The 16,584-nt window shown below is 44.3% G+C and overlaps 1 protein-coding gene and 1 long non-coding RNA gene across 8 annotated transcripts in view; one reads left to right on the top strand and one right to left on the bottom strand.

Annotated features, from left to right (window-relative positions):
• Ppp3cc (protein phosphatase 3 catalytic subunit gamma) overlaps positions 1-7,165 on the top strand; it is a 74,085-nt gene extending 66,920 nt beyond the window's left edge. For 2 of the 4 annotated variants that reach the window (XM_021181836.2, XM_085828746.1), the window contains exons 13-14: positions 4,118-4,147; positions 5,897-7,164. In XM_021181836.2, the coding sequence (XP_021037495.1) occupies positions 4,118-4,147; positions 5,897-6,096 (230 nt within the window). In that variant the 3' untranslated portion in view covers positions 6,097-7,164. Of the gene's footprint in view, positions 1-43; positions 1,199-4,117; positions 4,148-5,896 lie in introns of those variants that run through there. The other 2 variants (XM_021181837.3, XM_021181838.3) reach the window with 2 other exon arrangements.
• The window catches only part of LOC147001909 (uncharacterized), a 48,372-nt gene extending 31,895 nt beyond the window's left edge, over positions 1-16,477 (bottom strand). For all 4 annotated transcript variants that reach the window (XR_015044678.1, XR_015044677.1, XR_015044676.1 and 1 more), the window contains exon 1: positions 16,356-16,477. This is a non-coding gene — a long non-coding RNA (uncharacterized LOC147001909). The remainder of the gene's footprint in view (positions 1-16,355) is intronic.
• Between the last annotated feature and the right edge of the window lie 107 nt (positions 16,478-16,584).

Here is a 16,584-nt window from a genome sequence, read left to right as displayed (position 1 = left end):
TTCTGCACTACCTATGTCTGACAAAGGCCTTGTTTCAAAATAGACAATTTATTTCACCAAAGAAGATGTGAAGATGGCCAGCAAACATGTATGAAGATGCCCAGCATAGTTACTCTCCTGGAAGATGAATATGAAAGCATAGTGAACCACTTCTGCATACCCATAAGAATGGCTGGAATGTAGAAATCTGACAAGGTCAAGAGTTGGTGTGTCTATGGAGGCCTGGACTAGAAGTAGGCTAGTGGGCTTACAGATAGACTCAACACATTGGCCAGCCGGTAGCCAATAAAGCTGAAGACACTTGGACCTATACCCTGCAACTCCACACCAAGGATATCCAAGAGGAATTAGCATGCATGTCCACCCGAGGATATGCATAAGCATGTTTGTTTACTGTGGTTTTATCATGGTAGCTCCAGATCAGAAGCAGCTCCCCTGCCTGTTGGTAGTGAATAAGTTATATTATATTGATACAGTGGGCTACTGCTCACCCACTGGACCTGTTGCATTGAGGTCAAAGCACAAGCTTAGCTCCTGTCCATCAGTAAGAAAGAGTGTCATTCTGAAAGCCAGTGATATTCTTGAAGAGTTCCACATGCTTTGGAAATAACATATAAGTAATCCCTAATTAAAGCACTGATTCAAACCAAAAATAAAGAGACATAAAATATACTGGGGCCAAGCCCAAAAAGGAGTGAAGAAACTATATATGTGTGTATATATATCCCAAGTTACTACACCTATAAAATTCTCTTGCTACCTTTGATTTGTAGATTTGCTCCTATGAGATCTAGCAAAAAAATTATATTAAAGCAACTTTGTGGATCAATAAATTTTTAAAACTTCAAGTAAGGAAGATAGGTAGACATTTCTCTTTTTTTCTTAATCCATGTTACTTCCTATTAACCTAAAACACCCTCATCAGAACTGTTCACAGAAAATCTCATATGACTAATTAACAAGTAAAATAAAAGTAGTTAAGTATCTTATATTTTTAAAAGCCTGCACATTTCTTTAGAGATAGGCCTCTAGGAGGTCGACCATCCTTCAGTGGATAGTTCACAGCCCTGTGAAAGAGACTAAGTAGATTCAGTGAGTTATTAAACAACAAAAAAGGAGAGGACATGGAGATGGTGGGAGGTGGGTAAGATCAAGATACACTATATATGTACAAATGAAGATCCTGCAACCATGGAGTTGAGGGTGCATTGGAAATACTTTATGGACCTGAGAGAGGACTCAGTGGGTAATAAAAGATACTTATTGCCAAACTTGATGACCTGAGTTTGGTCCCACATGGTGGAAGAAGAGAACCAACTCCTGCACTCTTTAACCACCATATGTGTGCTGTGGCATGCTCATGAACACACACACACACAAAATGTAATAGAACATAATGAAGGGGCTAGAGAGATGGCTTAGCAGTTAAGAACACTTGCCATTCTTACATGAGGCCTGAATTTGGTTTTCAGCACCCACATGGTAGCTCACAACCATCTATAACTGCATTCCAGGATCTGACACTTTTCTGATCTCTACAGGCACCATCCATGCAAATGGTACACATATATACAAGCAGAAAAAAACCAGCCATATACATAAAATAAAAATCAACCTAAAAAAAGTTAATAACCACAGTCAGTGGTAACTAAGATAGGTTTGATGATGATGATGATGATGAAGTCAGTAGATAGCTGGATGTGGTTCCATGCATGTAATCTCAGCACTTGAGTGGCAGACATGGGAGGAGCAGGAAGGAGTTTGATATTCTAGCTACACAGCAAATTTCAGGGATGGCCTGGCATATATATGACCCTGCTTTAAAAAATTCATTTTAAGGATTAATGAGAGCTTCAGTGTCTGTAATAAAGCTCTTGCCTGGTGTGCATGAAACTTTTGGTTTGATCCTTAGGACTGGGGAAATGAAAGAAAGGAAATTGTTGATGAGATTTTAGAGAAACTAGGCCCATCCTGTGCTGCTTAAGGGAATACAGTGATAGAGCTATTGTAGAGAGAACATTGTGCCAGTTCTTCAGATGACTAAATAGAGTCACTATAGATTCAGCACTGCCGGGCTGGTGAGATGGCTCAATGGGTAAGAGCACCCGACTGCTCTTCCAAAGGTCCAGAGTTCAAATCCCAGCAACCACATGGTGGCTCACAACCATCTGTAACGAGATCTGGCGCCCTCTTCTGGAGTGTCTGAAGACAGCTACAGTGTACTTACATATAATAAATAAATAAATCTTTAAAAAAAAAAAAAAAAAAAAAGATTCAGCACTGCCACCCTACACGCCCCCCTCCAATGAGAGAAATAAACTTGTATATCAATGGTCACACATGACACTTTCAAAAAAGCCTCACATGGCATTCTTCAGAACACCCTAAAGTAGATGTGACTTCAGTGTTCATCCATTGGATAACAAAATAAGGTCTATACAGTGGGATTCCACACAGCCATAACAAGAAGGAATGTACTCACATGCATCATCAAGGCTAGCCTAGACTACATAGTGAGTTCCACGCCAGCCTAGCCTACATAGTGAGAGCCTGTCTCAAAACAGCAAAAATGTTGACATACACACTTGAAACAATGTTATAGGAATTATATGTAAACAGTTTCATAATATTTTTTCTTACCATGTCCCTTGGTACATACAGACTGCATCTTAGTAACCAATACAAAAGACAGTTCGGTGAGGGCCCCAAAACTTTAATACTGGAGGTCTGTAGAGATGGCTCAACAATGAAGATTACTTTCTTTCCTCGCAGGGGCCCTGAACTCGGTTCCCAAAACCACATAATAGCTCAAAGCATCCTTACCTCCAGTTCCAGGGGGTATGACATCCTCTTCTGATCTCCACATATGCAGGCAAAACATTCAGACACATGAAATAAATAAATCTAGAATTTTTTTTTGAAATGGGATGCTGGTATATACTTTACCACACACATTCAAACTCCAAGTAAACCACCACTCTCCATAGAGTTTTAGACAGAACTCTGGTTCCCACCTTCTCACAGCTGCAGAGGCAGCACCCTGCTCTGTGAGAGGTGCTGTCCCTCCTTGTGTGGCTTGTCTGGCCCGTCTGAGGTCAGGGAGGCTACAGCAGTGCTCTAACAGGAGCCTTCCTAGGGGCCATTGCAGGCACGTGGGTGCTGGCCGCCAGATCCTGCTCTTACATTGCAGTGGGAGGTGAAGGAGCTTCGCAGCTCGCACGCTCTCTCTCTCTCTCTCTCTCTCTCTCTCTCTCTCTCTCTCTCTCTCTCTCTCTCTCTCTCTCTCATAGTGATGAAGGAAGCCTCGAGGTGGTCTTACTGCTGAGTGGCCTTCCTTCCTTCCTTAGGAAAGTTGCCCTTGGAGGAGCTGGCAGGGCTCTAATGGGATCTCATTGCTGTACCCTGGAACCATTTCATGTGTTACAGCTTGACTGCCTGACAGAAAGTGGCAGGGGGAAGTTTCCCTATTGGTGCTCATTTTAATTGCTTCCATTTCTGGCACCGAGAGGGAGAAGATGGCTTTCTTAGTAATTGACCTGCTTTCCTGCACAAGGAAAAGAAGCCATCTGAGTTGTTAGCGTGAGCAAATGCCATATCCCGCATCTCAGATGGGTACAAATCAATTAGAGTTCAAATCAGTGCCTAGTTGTTCACCTCTAGACCAGAAGTAGCTCTTCACTTATAACCTATTTTTCTCCCCTTCCAAATGCTAGAGCTATTCAAGTACTGCCCTATTCTTTTATTATTGTAATTATTAAATGGTTAAGGACAGTTAGGTCATGCGTAAGTCATTTAACAATACTAAGAAGCAAGATTAAATAGGATTTTAAAATAGGACTGAGCAACAGCTCGATTGATACAATCTGAGCAGTTACAAGCTCAAACATGGTTGTGATATTAAATTATCTGATTTGACAAGTCATTTTGATGTGTGATGATCACAAGACACAACCAGCAGGAGTGTTAGAACTGTTAGTGCCTCCCCACCTCATGCGCATGCTCCTGAGGTAATCCCCTCCCTTCTCTCTCTGGGTGGGACCCTGGCTGCCTTGCTGTCGGTTCACTCATCCTTTCTCTGTCTTCATTTTTTGTATGCACTGCTCCTGCCTTCTTACAGCCAAACAAGAAGCCGCAGAGGAGCGGGAAGGTATGGCCATATCCCTCAGCCGGAACACCCCTGTGTCTGTTCACCAGCCTCCAAGCTTCATCGGCATGTCGGAACTCACTAGCATCTGCAGAACCCTGACAGGAAAGGAGAGGGTGGCCCTCAGGGTGGCCACATGCCAGCCTGTTTCTCAGATGGCCATCACACAGCCTATGTCCTTTGTCAGTTTTATGTAATGACTGAAGCTTGTGCAGCTGGTAATGACAGAGGTCAAATGATTTAAGTGGTTCCTTACTTTATTAAGAGAGTTACCGCCGGGCGGTGGTGGCGCACGCCTTTAATTCCAGAGGCAGAGGCAGAGGCAGGCGGATTTCTGAGTTCGAGGCCAGCCTGGTCTACAGAGTGAGTTCCAGGACAGCCGGGACTACACAGAAAAACCCTGTCTCGAAAAAACAAAACAGAGAGAGAGAGAAAGAGAGAGAGAAAGAGAGAGAGAGAGAGAGAGAGAGAGAGAGAGAGAGAGAGAGAGAGAGAGAGAGAGAGAGTGTTACCTGGGGCTGGAGAGATGGCTCAGGGATTAAGAGCACTAACTGCTCTTCCAGAGGTCCTGAGTTCAGTTCCCAGCAACCACATGGTGCCTCACAGCCATCTGTAATGGGATCTGACGCCCTCTTCTGGTGTGTCTGAAGACAGTGTACTCACATATATAAAGTAAATAAATAAATCTTTAAAAAATAAAAGTAAATTTTAAAAAGAGTTACCCAATAACTCAAAGGTTAGCAGGAGTTTCCCTAAGGCATTTCAGTTTAGGGTATTTTGTTTCTATGGAGACATTTTAAATCATACTGCTTATGAATTTTTAGATTAAAAACCATTGGAATTCACAAACCTGCACTGTAGATTTAGTAATCTCATTAGATAAGGTGATTCAAAGGGGAATTCATTCCTTGGCAATACAAAGTTGAATCTGGTTGGAACAGCTCAGTGGTAGAATGTTTATCTAGAGTATGTAAGGCCCAGGGTTCAAACCCCAGTACCACAATAAAAAATTTCAGTTTAATCAGATGGGAAGTGTCTAGAAGCTATGCTGATGTTTTTCATCTGTGTTCAGCTCCTAGCTGTGAAGATAAAAAGCTGTCTTGAACAGATAGGTCTCCTGTCACTTGTGCATGGCTAATGCCATGTTTGTGCTTAAAGCAGCTATCTGTGTGATAGGATGTGCTTTCCTGGTGTTGCCTTTTCTAGAAGTAGGCAGGGTTTTCATAAGAAACACGACTTCAAGTGTTCGGAGGCCAATTAACACCTAATCCTTTTTATTTCTGCCAGACTTGTTATACTTTTCTTTTTCTTTTCTTCTTCTCTTCTCTTCTCTTTTCTCTTTTTATGATTTAGTTATTTGTTTTACTTATCTGAGTATACTATTGCTCTCTTCAGACACCCCAAAAGAGGGCATCGGATTCCATTACAGATAGTTGTGAGCCATGATGTGGTTGCTGAGAATTGAACTCAGAACCTCTAGAAGAGCAGCCAATGCTCTTAACCACTGTACCATCTCTCAAGCCCCAAGACTTGTTATTCTTATGCTAGTTTTTACCACACTTGAGCTGCTTAGAAGCAGTGTTTGTGGACAGAGCTGATTTAGTCACATGTTGCCTGTCAGCAGATGTGTGTTCTGTAGCTGCCTTCCTGTGTGTTCCTAGGAGATTGCTGTGTGCTGGGAAGCTTGGTTAAAAAAGCTGCTAACTTTGCCACCTCTCTGAGCACTTCCTACCCCCTCCTGTCTTTCTGCAGCCATCAGAGGTTTTACAATTGCACACAGGATCCGAAGTTTTGAAGAAGCCCGAGGTCTAGACCGAATTAATGAGAGAATGCCACCCCGAAAAGAGGCTTCATATCATCATGATGCAGGGAAGATGCACTCACACTCGCATTCGCATCCGCCACACCCACAGGCGTCAAGAAGGACCGACCATGGAAAGAAAGCCCTGTAATGACTCAGGGCCCCGTGCAGCACAGATGGGTCCCAACCCTATGAGCAAATCATACTTATTTATACTGGAAATGAAACAGGAACAACTCAAACAACTTAAACTTGGAGGTGCATTTGTAATTCAGTCGCATTTATTCTGTAAGAAAAGTGACCATTTTATAAATTCTTCTAATTTATGTTCAATATATATATATATATATATATAAAATACTTTTGTTTTATTTCCCTCCCCTTGTCCTAATTTTAGGTACGAATATGATTGGTTGGTTGTGTGTATGTGTGTGTTGAAATCTTATGCTATAAAGGGGACCTTCCCCTAATAATAAGGGCCTTGGAAACCTTCACCCTAGATTTCTGACTCATACTCCTAGTTAGCCCTCCTCTTGTTTGGGGAGGTGATTTTTTTTTTCATTTACGACATAACTCAAAAATGTCTTTCAATAGCCGGGCGTGGTGGCGCACACCTTTAATCCCAGCACTTGGGAGGCAGAGGCAGGTGAATTTCTGAGTTCGAGGCCAGCCTGGTCTACAAAGTGAGTTGTCCAGGACAGCCAGGGCTACACAGAGAAACCCTGTCTCAAAAAAAAAAAAAAAAAAATGTCTTTCAGTTTTTCCCCTTTCTGCTCAGTACCAATCTCAATGGCTAAAATTGCTTCTCTTCTGAGGGAAACTTGGACTTCCAAGAGAACAGCCCAAACCTAGTGATTTTTAAGGTCCAGGTGGAACTGCCTCCATAATAATTTACTTCCTTTCGGTTTCTGAGCTCTATGATTGTAGAGTGTGTGTGGGTGGGTGTGTGTGTGTGATACATAAGATTGAACCCCCTGCCTTGCACATGCTGTGAAAGCCCTCTACTGCCCCTGGGCCTCCACTCCTGGGTTCATTTTCATGTGTTCTAATAAAGTTCCTTTTAAAAGTAATAATAAGGGTGGGCTAGTGAGATTGCTTAGCCTGCTTACTTAAGTTTGATCCCCAGGAAGAAGAAAACCAATTTACAAAAGTCATCCTCTGACCTTCACACAACATTGTGGAACAAACAAAATAAACAAGTAAATGCAATAAACCTTTTAAAATAATAATACTGAGAGGTTTTCTTAAAGTTGCTTAAAGTCCCCTCTTCAGCTGTTGCCAGATTCTTTGCTTTCAGTTCCTAACCCCAGATGAACCAACCCATCTGCAAAGGACCTTAATGGCAGCTGCTTTCCCAGCATTCTTCTGTTTTCACTGTCAGTATGTCTGAAAAAAAATTCTCAGATGGTGGAACGGGCTCCTGTGCACTGAACCTTGCTAGGCGGTCAGATGAATGAAGGCCTCTGCTCCTTTTTTTTTTTTTTTTTTTTTTTGGTTTTTCGAGACAGGGTTTCTCTGTGTAGTCCTGGCTGTCCTGGAACTCACTCTGTAGACCAGGCTGGTCTCGAACTCAGAAATCTGCCTGCCTCTGCCTCCCAAGTGCTGGGATTAAAGGCGTGTGCCACCACGCCCGGCTAAGGCCTCTGCTCCTACAGTTAGTCAGGGAACTCCTTCCCAGTGTCAGGTCATTAGGCTGAGCCTGGAGCCTTGACTAGCATAGTTTGGAACCCAAAATTAGGGATTCATATTTAATTGCCCCTTAGATTTTTATTTTTTTGAGATAAGAGTCTGATTTTGTAGCCCTCACTGGCCTGGAAGTCTCTCTATAGACCAGGCTGGCCTTGAACCCACAGAGCTCCAACTATCTGCCCTGTGAGTACCCGGATTACACAACCACACCTGGCTTTGGTTGTAATTTTTGAGTCAGGGTCTCATATAGTCCAGGCCAGCCCTACACTTATGAAGCTGAGGCTGTCTTTGACCTCCTGATTTTCTCCTTTCCCTCCCAAGTGTGGGTGCCACTCCTTGTTGGGCTTTTTAACTTTTGGTAGGTGATGAGGGTTGTCTTATGTGTCTGTTGCCTTTGACCCAGTCTGGTTGTAGGTGCCATGGTCCAATGTTCACTGATGGGATTTCTAATGACTGCTGGAGTCTGGGTACCCTTGATCAAAGCTTGGAAAGGGTAGATTTGTTAGCCCTCTTTGGTACCCTGTGGGATGTGGGGGTCTAGCACTAAAAACTAAAAGCAAGTATCTCAGACAATAATATAACACGTTGAGAGGTTCAGGGGAAGCAGAAAAAAACAACAGTATAACTTTTACTTTTTAAAAAGCTGATTTTCATGGGGAACATGAAAGGTTAGCTTGCCTATCTGTGGGTGTTTTGGGGGAGTGTGTCAGGGCTATCTGAACTTTGGAACTAGAGTTAGATGTGGTTGTGAGAACCCCATATGAGTGCTGGGATCGAACCTCATACTTGTTATGCTGAGTAACGAGTGCTCTGAACTGCCAAGCCATCTCTCTAGCCCCACCTGGTTTTTGTGGGTTTTTATTAAAAAATACTTTCGCTAACATTTTACAGTTTGTCCATGACAGATCAGAGCATGTTTTGGAACCTTCCTGCATGGACTGCTTTGTTCATTAGAGAGAAGAGGTGTGATGGTGACGGCCCACGGTCCCAGCACTGGGGAGATGGAGGCAGGAAGGTCAGTATGTTTAAGGTCATCCTTAGCCAAGGAGATGGCTCAGAAGGGAGAAGAAATACTTGCCACACAAGCTTGATAACCCGAGTGTGACCCATGGAGCTGACTCAGGAAAGTTGTCCTCTGGTTTCCACACAGGAGCCCTAGCATATGCATGCTTGCACTCACGAACACTAAGCATGATCACAATTAAGGGCTAGTGAGATGGCTCAGCAGGGGAGACACTTGTCTTCATGTGGGATGATCCAAATCAGATAATGGGAACCCGAGGGTGGATGGAGACAACCAACTCACACTAGTTGCTCCTCTAGTCCCCACATGCACTATTGCATGCATACATAGAGTAATCAAATGTAAAAAGAATTTAATAAAATGATTTTGTAAAAAATCCAGTTCCAGGAGATCTGATACCCCATCTTGCCTCTAAGGCATTCTACACACGTGTACAAACCCTCACAGATAGACATATCCTTTTAAATTTAAAAGAGTAAAATTATTTAAAATGTTTATCTCAATGGAAGAGTATTTGACTAGCATGGGCAAGACCCTGAGTTCAGTTTCCAGTACCACATATAGACACTAAATAAATAAAAACAGACCTATTTGAAAAAGGGAAAAAAAGAAAGAAAGAAAATTAAGCTGGGCAGTGGTGGTGCACACCTTTAATCCCAGCACTCAGGAGGCAGATAGAAGTGGATCTCTGAGTTCGAGGCCAGCCTGGGTTAGATGACCCCTGTCTCATGGGAGGCAGGTCGAGGAGGGCACTCTGGAGGAAGAAGGGTCTTTTTTTTTTTTTTTTTTTTTTTTTTTTTTTGGTTTTTGGTTTTTGGTTTTTCGAGGCAGGGTTTCTCTGTATAGCCCTGGCTGTCCTGGAACTCACTTTGTAGACCAGGCTGGCCTCGAACTCAGAAATCCACCTGCCTCTGCCTCCGGGGTATGCCACCACTCCCGGCAAGAGAAAGGGTCTTAACTGTCAGGAGAAAACCTGAAAGAGGGGAAGGAAACTCCAGAGGAAGGTCGTCTTCATTGTCATTTTTTTGTAGCTTAAGCTTTCTCTCCCCCAAAGCCCAGTGGTAGAAATGACCCTTTCTTTGGAAACCTCACCTATGAAAGTCACAGTAGATCCTATTGTGACACAGTCCACTGGTGGAGGCCCCGCACTGCTAAGGACCCATAAGAAGGCAGAAGTTCTGAAAGTCCCTAGGAACCAGAAATAGTTCAGACTTAGTCTTAGGAACGTGTTGAAATAACTACTGTTTCTTCTCTTTAAACTTCATTAGAAGTTTTTCACATCTTTTCAGATTTAAAAATCTGAACACATTTTCCTCCTGGTGCCTCCATTATATTTGCCCTAGACCAGCTATCTCTGCTTAGGGCCATAACTCCTTTTTTAAAGTAGTTGGTTTTTTGTTTTTTGGTGTTTTGTTTTGTTTTGTTTTAATGTGCATTGGTGTTCTGCTTGCATGTATGTCTGTGCCAGGGTGCCATGATCATCTGGACTTGGTGTTATGGGCAACTGTGAGGTGCCATGTGGATGCTATGAATTGAGCTGGGTCTTTTGGAAAAGCAGCCAGTCATCTTAACCACTGAGCCATCTCTCCAGCGCCAAGAACCCTTCTTTCTTTCTTTCTTTCTTTCTTTCTTTCTTTCTTTCTTTCTTTCTTTCTTTTTCTTTCTTTCTTTCTTTCTTTTTCTTTCTTTCTTTTTTTCTCTTTCCTTCTCTCTCTCTCTCTCTCTCTCTCTCTCTTTATGATTTTAGAGCTTTATTGTAGAAAGGCAGAGAGAAAGAAGGTAGAGAGGCCAGCCATGGCCACGTGGAGAGAAGGGGAAATGGAGGGAGACAGGGCTAGAGATAAGAATAAGAAAGGTAAGAGAGCTTAAAGAGCCCAAGAACCCATTTCTTAAAGCAGTTTTCTAGGCATGTCGGAGCTCCTTTGCAAACTTCTTAAGCACTGTTTTAAAATGTTTTAAAACTTCTGAAGCAATGTTTTAAAACAGACAGGGCTTCCCAACTGTGGTTAAATATATACATAAGAATAAATAAAAATCCGAAAACTCGTCTGATACAGAGAGAACATCCTGTTTCAATCTCGGTGATCTGATTAGAGTCAGACTCCTATGTGTGCATCCATGGTATGTATGTGCATGGGTGGGCTGCTTCATAGTCTGAAATTATGGAAACAGCTTCAGTTTTGTCTGAAATCTCAAGGTGACACCTTGATGATTGATCTTGATGACATTGATGACCAAAGTATACATGGCTTGTCTCATGACGTGGCTCGTTGCCTAGGAACAGGGGTGTCAGACTGTCCAGGAATGTCAGCATTGCTCCTGCCTACCACTGTCTTTTATTGCATCATCTCTTTCTCCAGAGTAGCTTACTAGCCAGTGAACAAGTTCCTCTCACTAGTGAACATTTGGTTTTCTACCCTGATAACTTAAGAATGATTTCCTGCCAGGCGCGGTGGCACACACCTTTAATCCCAGCACTCAGGAGGCAGAGGCAGGCAGATTTCTGAGTTTGAGGCCAGCCTGGTCTACAGAGTGAGTTCCAGGACAGTCAGGGCTATACAGAGAAACCCTGTCTCGAAAAACAACAACAACAACAAAACAAAAACAAACTTCAGTACAGGGGACAGAGAAACCCCTATTGGTTCAGTCAATAGAAAAATCATTTGCTATCATTAAGAGCAAAGGTAGGATTTCTGAAAATGGAGTCGCTTCAAGGCTTCTTCAGCCTTGGCATTATCCCTTAGTTCCTTTTCTCCGTGTGGTTTTCAAACCCAGAGTCTGAGGCAGCTGGTGTAATATAAGAAAAATACTCAAGTCATGTGAGATGCAGCTGGGTGCCCCGCTTTACAGCCAATTATGCAAGAACTCTCTAGTCTACAAATGCAGAAGTAAAAATCCCTTCTCTCTGCCTTATGTAAATCTTCTAGCTGATCTCCCAAGCATTTTCTGTATCATATCTATAAATATCTATAAAGTTCACACTCTAGAAAAACAAGCCCATGCTGGCCAATCTCACTGGTCACTTACTTATACTAGTTTAGGAAAATCCTGCCCCACATTAATGTTTTCTTCACATTAATGATCATTGGGTTTCTCTGCCCAACGTTTGTGCTGAAAATGATTTCCTAACCAGTAAAGACTTGCTGAGGTAGCACTCTAGAACCCCAGTGTTTAACCTAGCTGTTACGGTAACAGTGGAACCCAGGCAGAAAAGAATTCCAGAGCAGGAGTGGACCTAGAACTCAGGGTTGGGTATGAGGCTCCAATGTGCTAGATTGTGCGGTTTTACCTTATCTGACACCCGTCCTGTCTTTCCTGTAGCCTGTTAGATCAGTGTAAAGAGCAGCCAAGACAGCAAGACACTGAAGAGGGTTTGGGTCACACAGAGGAATCTCTTTCAATTCTTGCCATGGTCAGAAGCTCATAGGAAAGCCGTAAGAAAGAGCAGATGAGTGTAGAGAAGAAAGCCAGTCTGCCGAAGGACAGGAGCAGCGCTCTCATCTGGATGCCAGCAATGTGCTGTGCTAACAATAGGGCTCTGTGCCATTGGCAGTTTGAGAGAGGGAAACTACATGACATTGGGACTTTGGAGCTGTCCTGCCTCTATCTAGCCAGCCAGAGTGAATGGGGTCAGTGTTAACGGCCTTCATCTATGCAGTCACAAAGGTAAAGATGATACTGGGAGCATATTCCCTCCTGGGAGGCCTTGGCCTCACGCCTCAGCAACTGTGGCAAGACGTGCTAAATAACACCTTTGTTTGAGCCAGGGTTATGCATCGTCAACAATTTCATGCCAAGTCTAGGAGGTTTCAGATCAAGCAGCAGGGACGTGGACCTGGACCATCCCTCCGTGCAGCTCTGAAGTAGAGCCAAGCACACTGCCTGCCTGTAAGTCCCTGCCCACATTCCCTTAACCCCCTTTCACAGTTCTCCAAGTACCCTCCCTGTCTTTCTGGTTTGGGGCGGGGGGGGGGTATATCAAAGTGAAGTGCACATGACTAGATGTAGGTAGCCAGAACCTATGGTTTGGGGTGATAAAGATATGATCTGGGCTGGGCACATGACGAAGCAAAAGAACCACTGCAAATTCGAGGGTTGCCTGGTGTCACAGTAAATGGCAGGCTAATCAGGGCTACATAATGAAAGCCTGCATTTAAAACAAGAGAAAAGGGAAATGTGTTTTTGTCTGTCCCCGAGCCTTTGCAAAGATGCCATCAGGAGCCCCTTATGTTCATTCCTCCCAGCATCCTAAGCCAGAGCTCTTTTCCCCATCACCTGACCCTTCCTAGAGGATTGGCTCTCTGTGTCACTTGGTAGATGATGAAGCAGTCAGACATGCCAATATAGATGGTTGGCTCCCTTGAATGATGGCCTATTCTCCTGTACTTAGAGGTTACCTGCATTCTCCTGCTTTCTGCTTTGTTAAAGACAATCATAGAAATGCTACCTCTCAACAGGAGACATTAGTCTTTGTGAATAAGTTTTATAAGAACTTTCTTACTATACACTAGAAGTCCTCTTAAGATTAAAAGAAGCAAATGCTCTTATAAGTGAAGGATAACTTCATTGACTCCCTGAGTCTATTTCCTTGAATTCTTAGTAGACGGACTGATCTTTAGGCTCTGACCCAGTTAGTAATTCCAGCGGTGAGGGAAAGCCTAGTTTCTGATGTCTGGTCTGATTTCTGACAATGCCAGTAAGTCCCTTCACAAGAGAGGATCCCTCAGCCTTGGTTAAAGCTCAGACGGCCTCTGATGAGTTTCTACTCTCCCACCCGCCCACCCACCCTCCTGTAAACCCTGTTTCCTTTGCCTCTTACCTCTTCCTGAAATTTTGCCCACCATGATCTCCTGCTCTAGACCCTCTGCAGCCTTTCCAGCAGAGGCCCCTCCTTGAAGGATTAGAAGGATGATAACCCAGAAAACAGTCTTTGCAAAGCACAAAAATACATTTTACAATAGTCATTTACTAAGTTTTCATATGATCTGGGAAAAGTCAGAAGCTCAAAGGGAATTGATGAAGAGCTGTACTCCTAAGCTTAGCAGTACCAGAGCAGCCTTGGAGTCCTCTGCAAAGCAAACAGATCCCAAGGGGCTGGGAATTCACAAGAGCAGATAAGCATGGCTGCACAGCTTGGGGGTGGAGACAGGGGAAGGCTGAGGCCCTGGACAGGGACTTGGAAAGATTATGGCAACAGAGGTGGAAAGGTTAAATCTAGGTCTGCCGGATCCAAATAGCAACATTGACATCAAATACAGCTACAGTGTGCAATTTTAAGACCAGAAAAATGAGCCCGGATTTTTTAACTGCACAAAAGCCAAGTGAGCATTTTATGTTGTTACCCCAGTGACATCCTGAGTTAACAGTGGCCTTATCCCTTAGCTAAAGCCCCAGTGAGATGAGGTAATGTTTGCCCTTATTTACAGAGTCGTGGGAAGCTGTTTCAGAGCCTAGGAAAGAAGGATGAGACACTGAGTCACACTGACCCCTGCTAGATTGAGATCTAATCCCTACTTTGTTGTCTGCTCTGGGTAATTAGATGTCCTCACTCCTCCTCCTCCTCTTCCTCCTCCTCCTTTTCCTCCTCTTCTGCTTCCTCCTCTTCCTCCTCCTCTTCACTTTTTTTTTTTTTTTTTTTTTGGGTTTTCGAGACAGGGTTTCTCTGTGTAGCCCTGGCTGTCCTGGAACTCACTCTGTAGACCAGGCTGGCCTCGAACTCAGAAATCCGCCTGCCTCTGCCTCCCAAGTGCTTGGATTAAAGGCGTGCGCCACCACGGCCGGCCTGTTCACTTTTTAAAAGATCACAACTCTTAAGATTTTATTTGCAAAACTTACTCTTGATAGTGCATTGGTCGCTTAGAGGTAAATTGAGTCTTACTGCTGATACAGTGGAGACAGACAGTTTATCATAGAACTCAAGGAGGCCAGAAGACAGGCTAGCCTTTGTTTAGATACCAGCACTCTATCATGGTACCCTCTGGCCAGCCAATCAGCTCTCTGACTCCCTTATCTCAGTTTCCCTGAGCTGGGATGGAAGGCTGAGGCAGACCTAATTTTCCAGGCCCTGGTTCTTTGCCCTTGTCTGTGGCTAAGCTGACTTGGCTTCCATTCCCTCTGAGGCCATCCCTCTGTAAAGTCTGCTTTCTCAAGACCTGTCACCTACTTGCTCCTTTCATCCTTTTGTAAGAACCAAAGGAAGCCTGTCTAGGTTGGTCCTTCTCAGGCATTCCTGTCTGGCCATGGCATCTGTTTGTTTATCCACGAAAAGGGACGCATGCTGGATGTGATGTCAGTCAGTGTCCAGGCCTCCTGGAGGACAGACTGGATAAACTGGGCAGGAACTGATTCTTTTCACTGCCTTTGGGGTTTAGATGCTGAGAAACATGAGATGCCCATGATATGTGTGCTATGAAAATATTTGCTCAAAGCAGGCCTGAAATCTCCAGCCTCTTGTTCTTGTGGGGTTTTATATACCTGTCCTTGCTTCCAGGTCCGACATTGACCTGCCTTGACCCTGCCCTGTGGCGTTTTTTATTGTTGTTGCTTCCCTTAGAGTTCCTTCACTTTGCAGTGACTAAACAAAAAAAAAAAAAAAAAAACAAAACAAAAAACAAAAAACAAAAAAACAAAAAACAAAAAAACCTCAGACTTCCAGATAGACCAGTGTGTAAAGAGGGCCCTTGGAGCCCCAAAGTGGGTCATTTCACTTCCCTCCCTTGCTTGCCCCTGTTCTCATGAGTGATTGGCATAGGTGGGCCCATTGATAGAGCTTAGTTGGCAGTACTGCCAAAGCTGGAATCAGGAGATGGCCCCAGGGATGAAACAGAGTCGAGATCTGTGCTAGTATATCATCTATGGTGACTTGGCTTCAGCTCCTCACTGCTGGGTTGGTTACGGACTCTAGAAGAGTCCGTGTTGTGTTCTTGGCTACTCCCTTCTGGTCTGTAGAAAGAGAACACTCTTCTAAGAGCACAAACCAAAAAGGACATGAAAGCCTACCTCAAGAATGTACTGAAGTTTGTCCTAGGGAAGGAACTAGCTGGTGCCTTTCTACTAAACGGGAAGGTCAGGCCTGCAGCAGAGATGTCAATGTCTCATCCAAATGGTAGACTGTCCTCGACACTAATTGTGACTAATTGGTAGTCACTTGACTAATGGTACTTTGAGTTGGTGGCAGAAGACAAGAGGACTGTGGGGCTGAGGGGTGGGGAATGTGCATAGGACAGAATTGGCTGCCTGGGGCTGGGTGGGGCTCCTGGTGACTGGGATCAGATAGCTAGGAAAAACAGAGCAGTTACGTAACTGTGTTTACATGAGCTCAGGTGGCTGTGGCAGCCATGGCAGTCCTTGACCCAAGGCCATGCTGGAGGGGTGCAGGCAGCCGACTACTAGGGAAGGAGGTCCCTCTTGAGCAGGAGGGTGTGCAGGAGACAGAGCATGGCATACTGACCAGGGCTGCACTATCTGGGACAATGTTACCTGGCTCTAATGTGCCACTGGATGCTGCCCAGGTTGAGGCAGGCAGGCAGCAGCCAGCCTCAGCTAGGGGGAGGGGTCAGGAAACCAGACACCTGGCTCAGTCCAGTCGCTGAATTCTTGCTAAATTTTTCTCCCTAATCTTCTTAAAAGAGGAAGAATTCTCCCTAAATATGGGCAGAAAAGAGGGCAGGAGATTATTTAAGTTTCCTTGGACTTACCTGCCCTGCGGTCCTAGCGCCTCGTGCCTCCTGTGTTTTGTAAAGCCAACCGAATACTTGTGAGCTCCAACCTGAGAGGTGGCGAGCCAGCCCCCGGCCTGAGTGGCAAAGCAGAGCTGCAGCAGCTCAGCCCTCCATTGCCACCCTCCCCATTCCTCCCAACCTGCATCCTCCAAGACTGTTTACTGGACTCCCCATCCCCATAGAGATGGGACTGGTAGCCAGTCCT

This window comes from Mus caroli, unplaced genomic scaffold, assembly GCF_978045245.1.
Source record: "Mus caroli unplaced genomic scaffold, Mus_caroli_1 scaffold_12, whole genome shotgun sequence".
Classification (NCBI taxonomy): Eukaryota; Metazoa; Chordata; class Mammalia; order Rodentia; family Muridae; genus Mus; species Mus caroli.
Note: the sequence above shows the minus strand (reverse complement) of the source record. Positions and strands in the feature narration are given on the sequence as shown.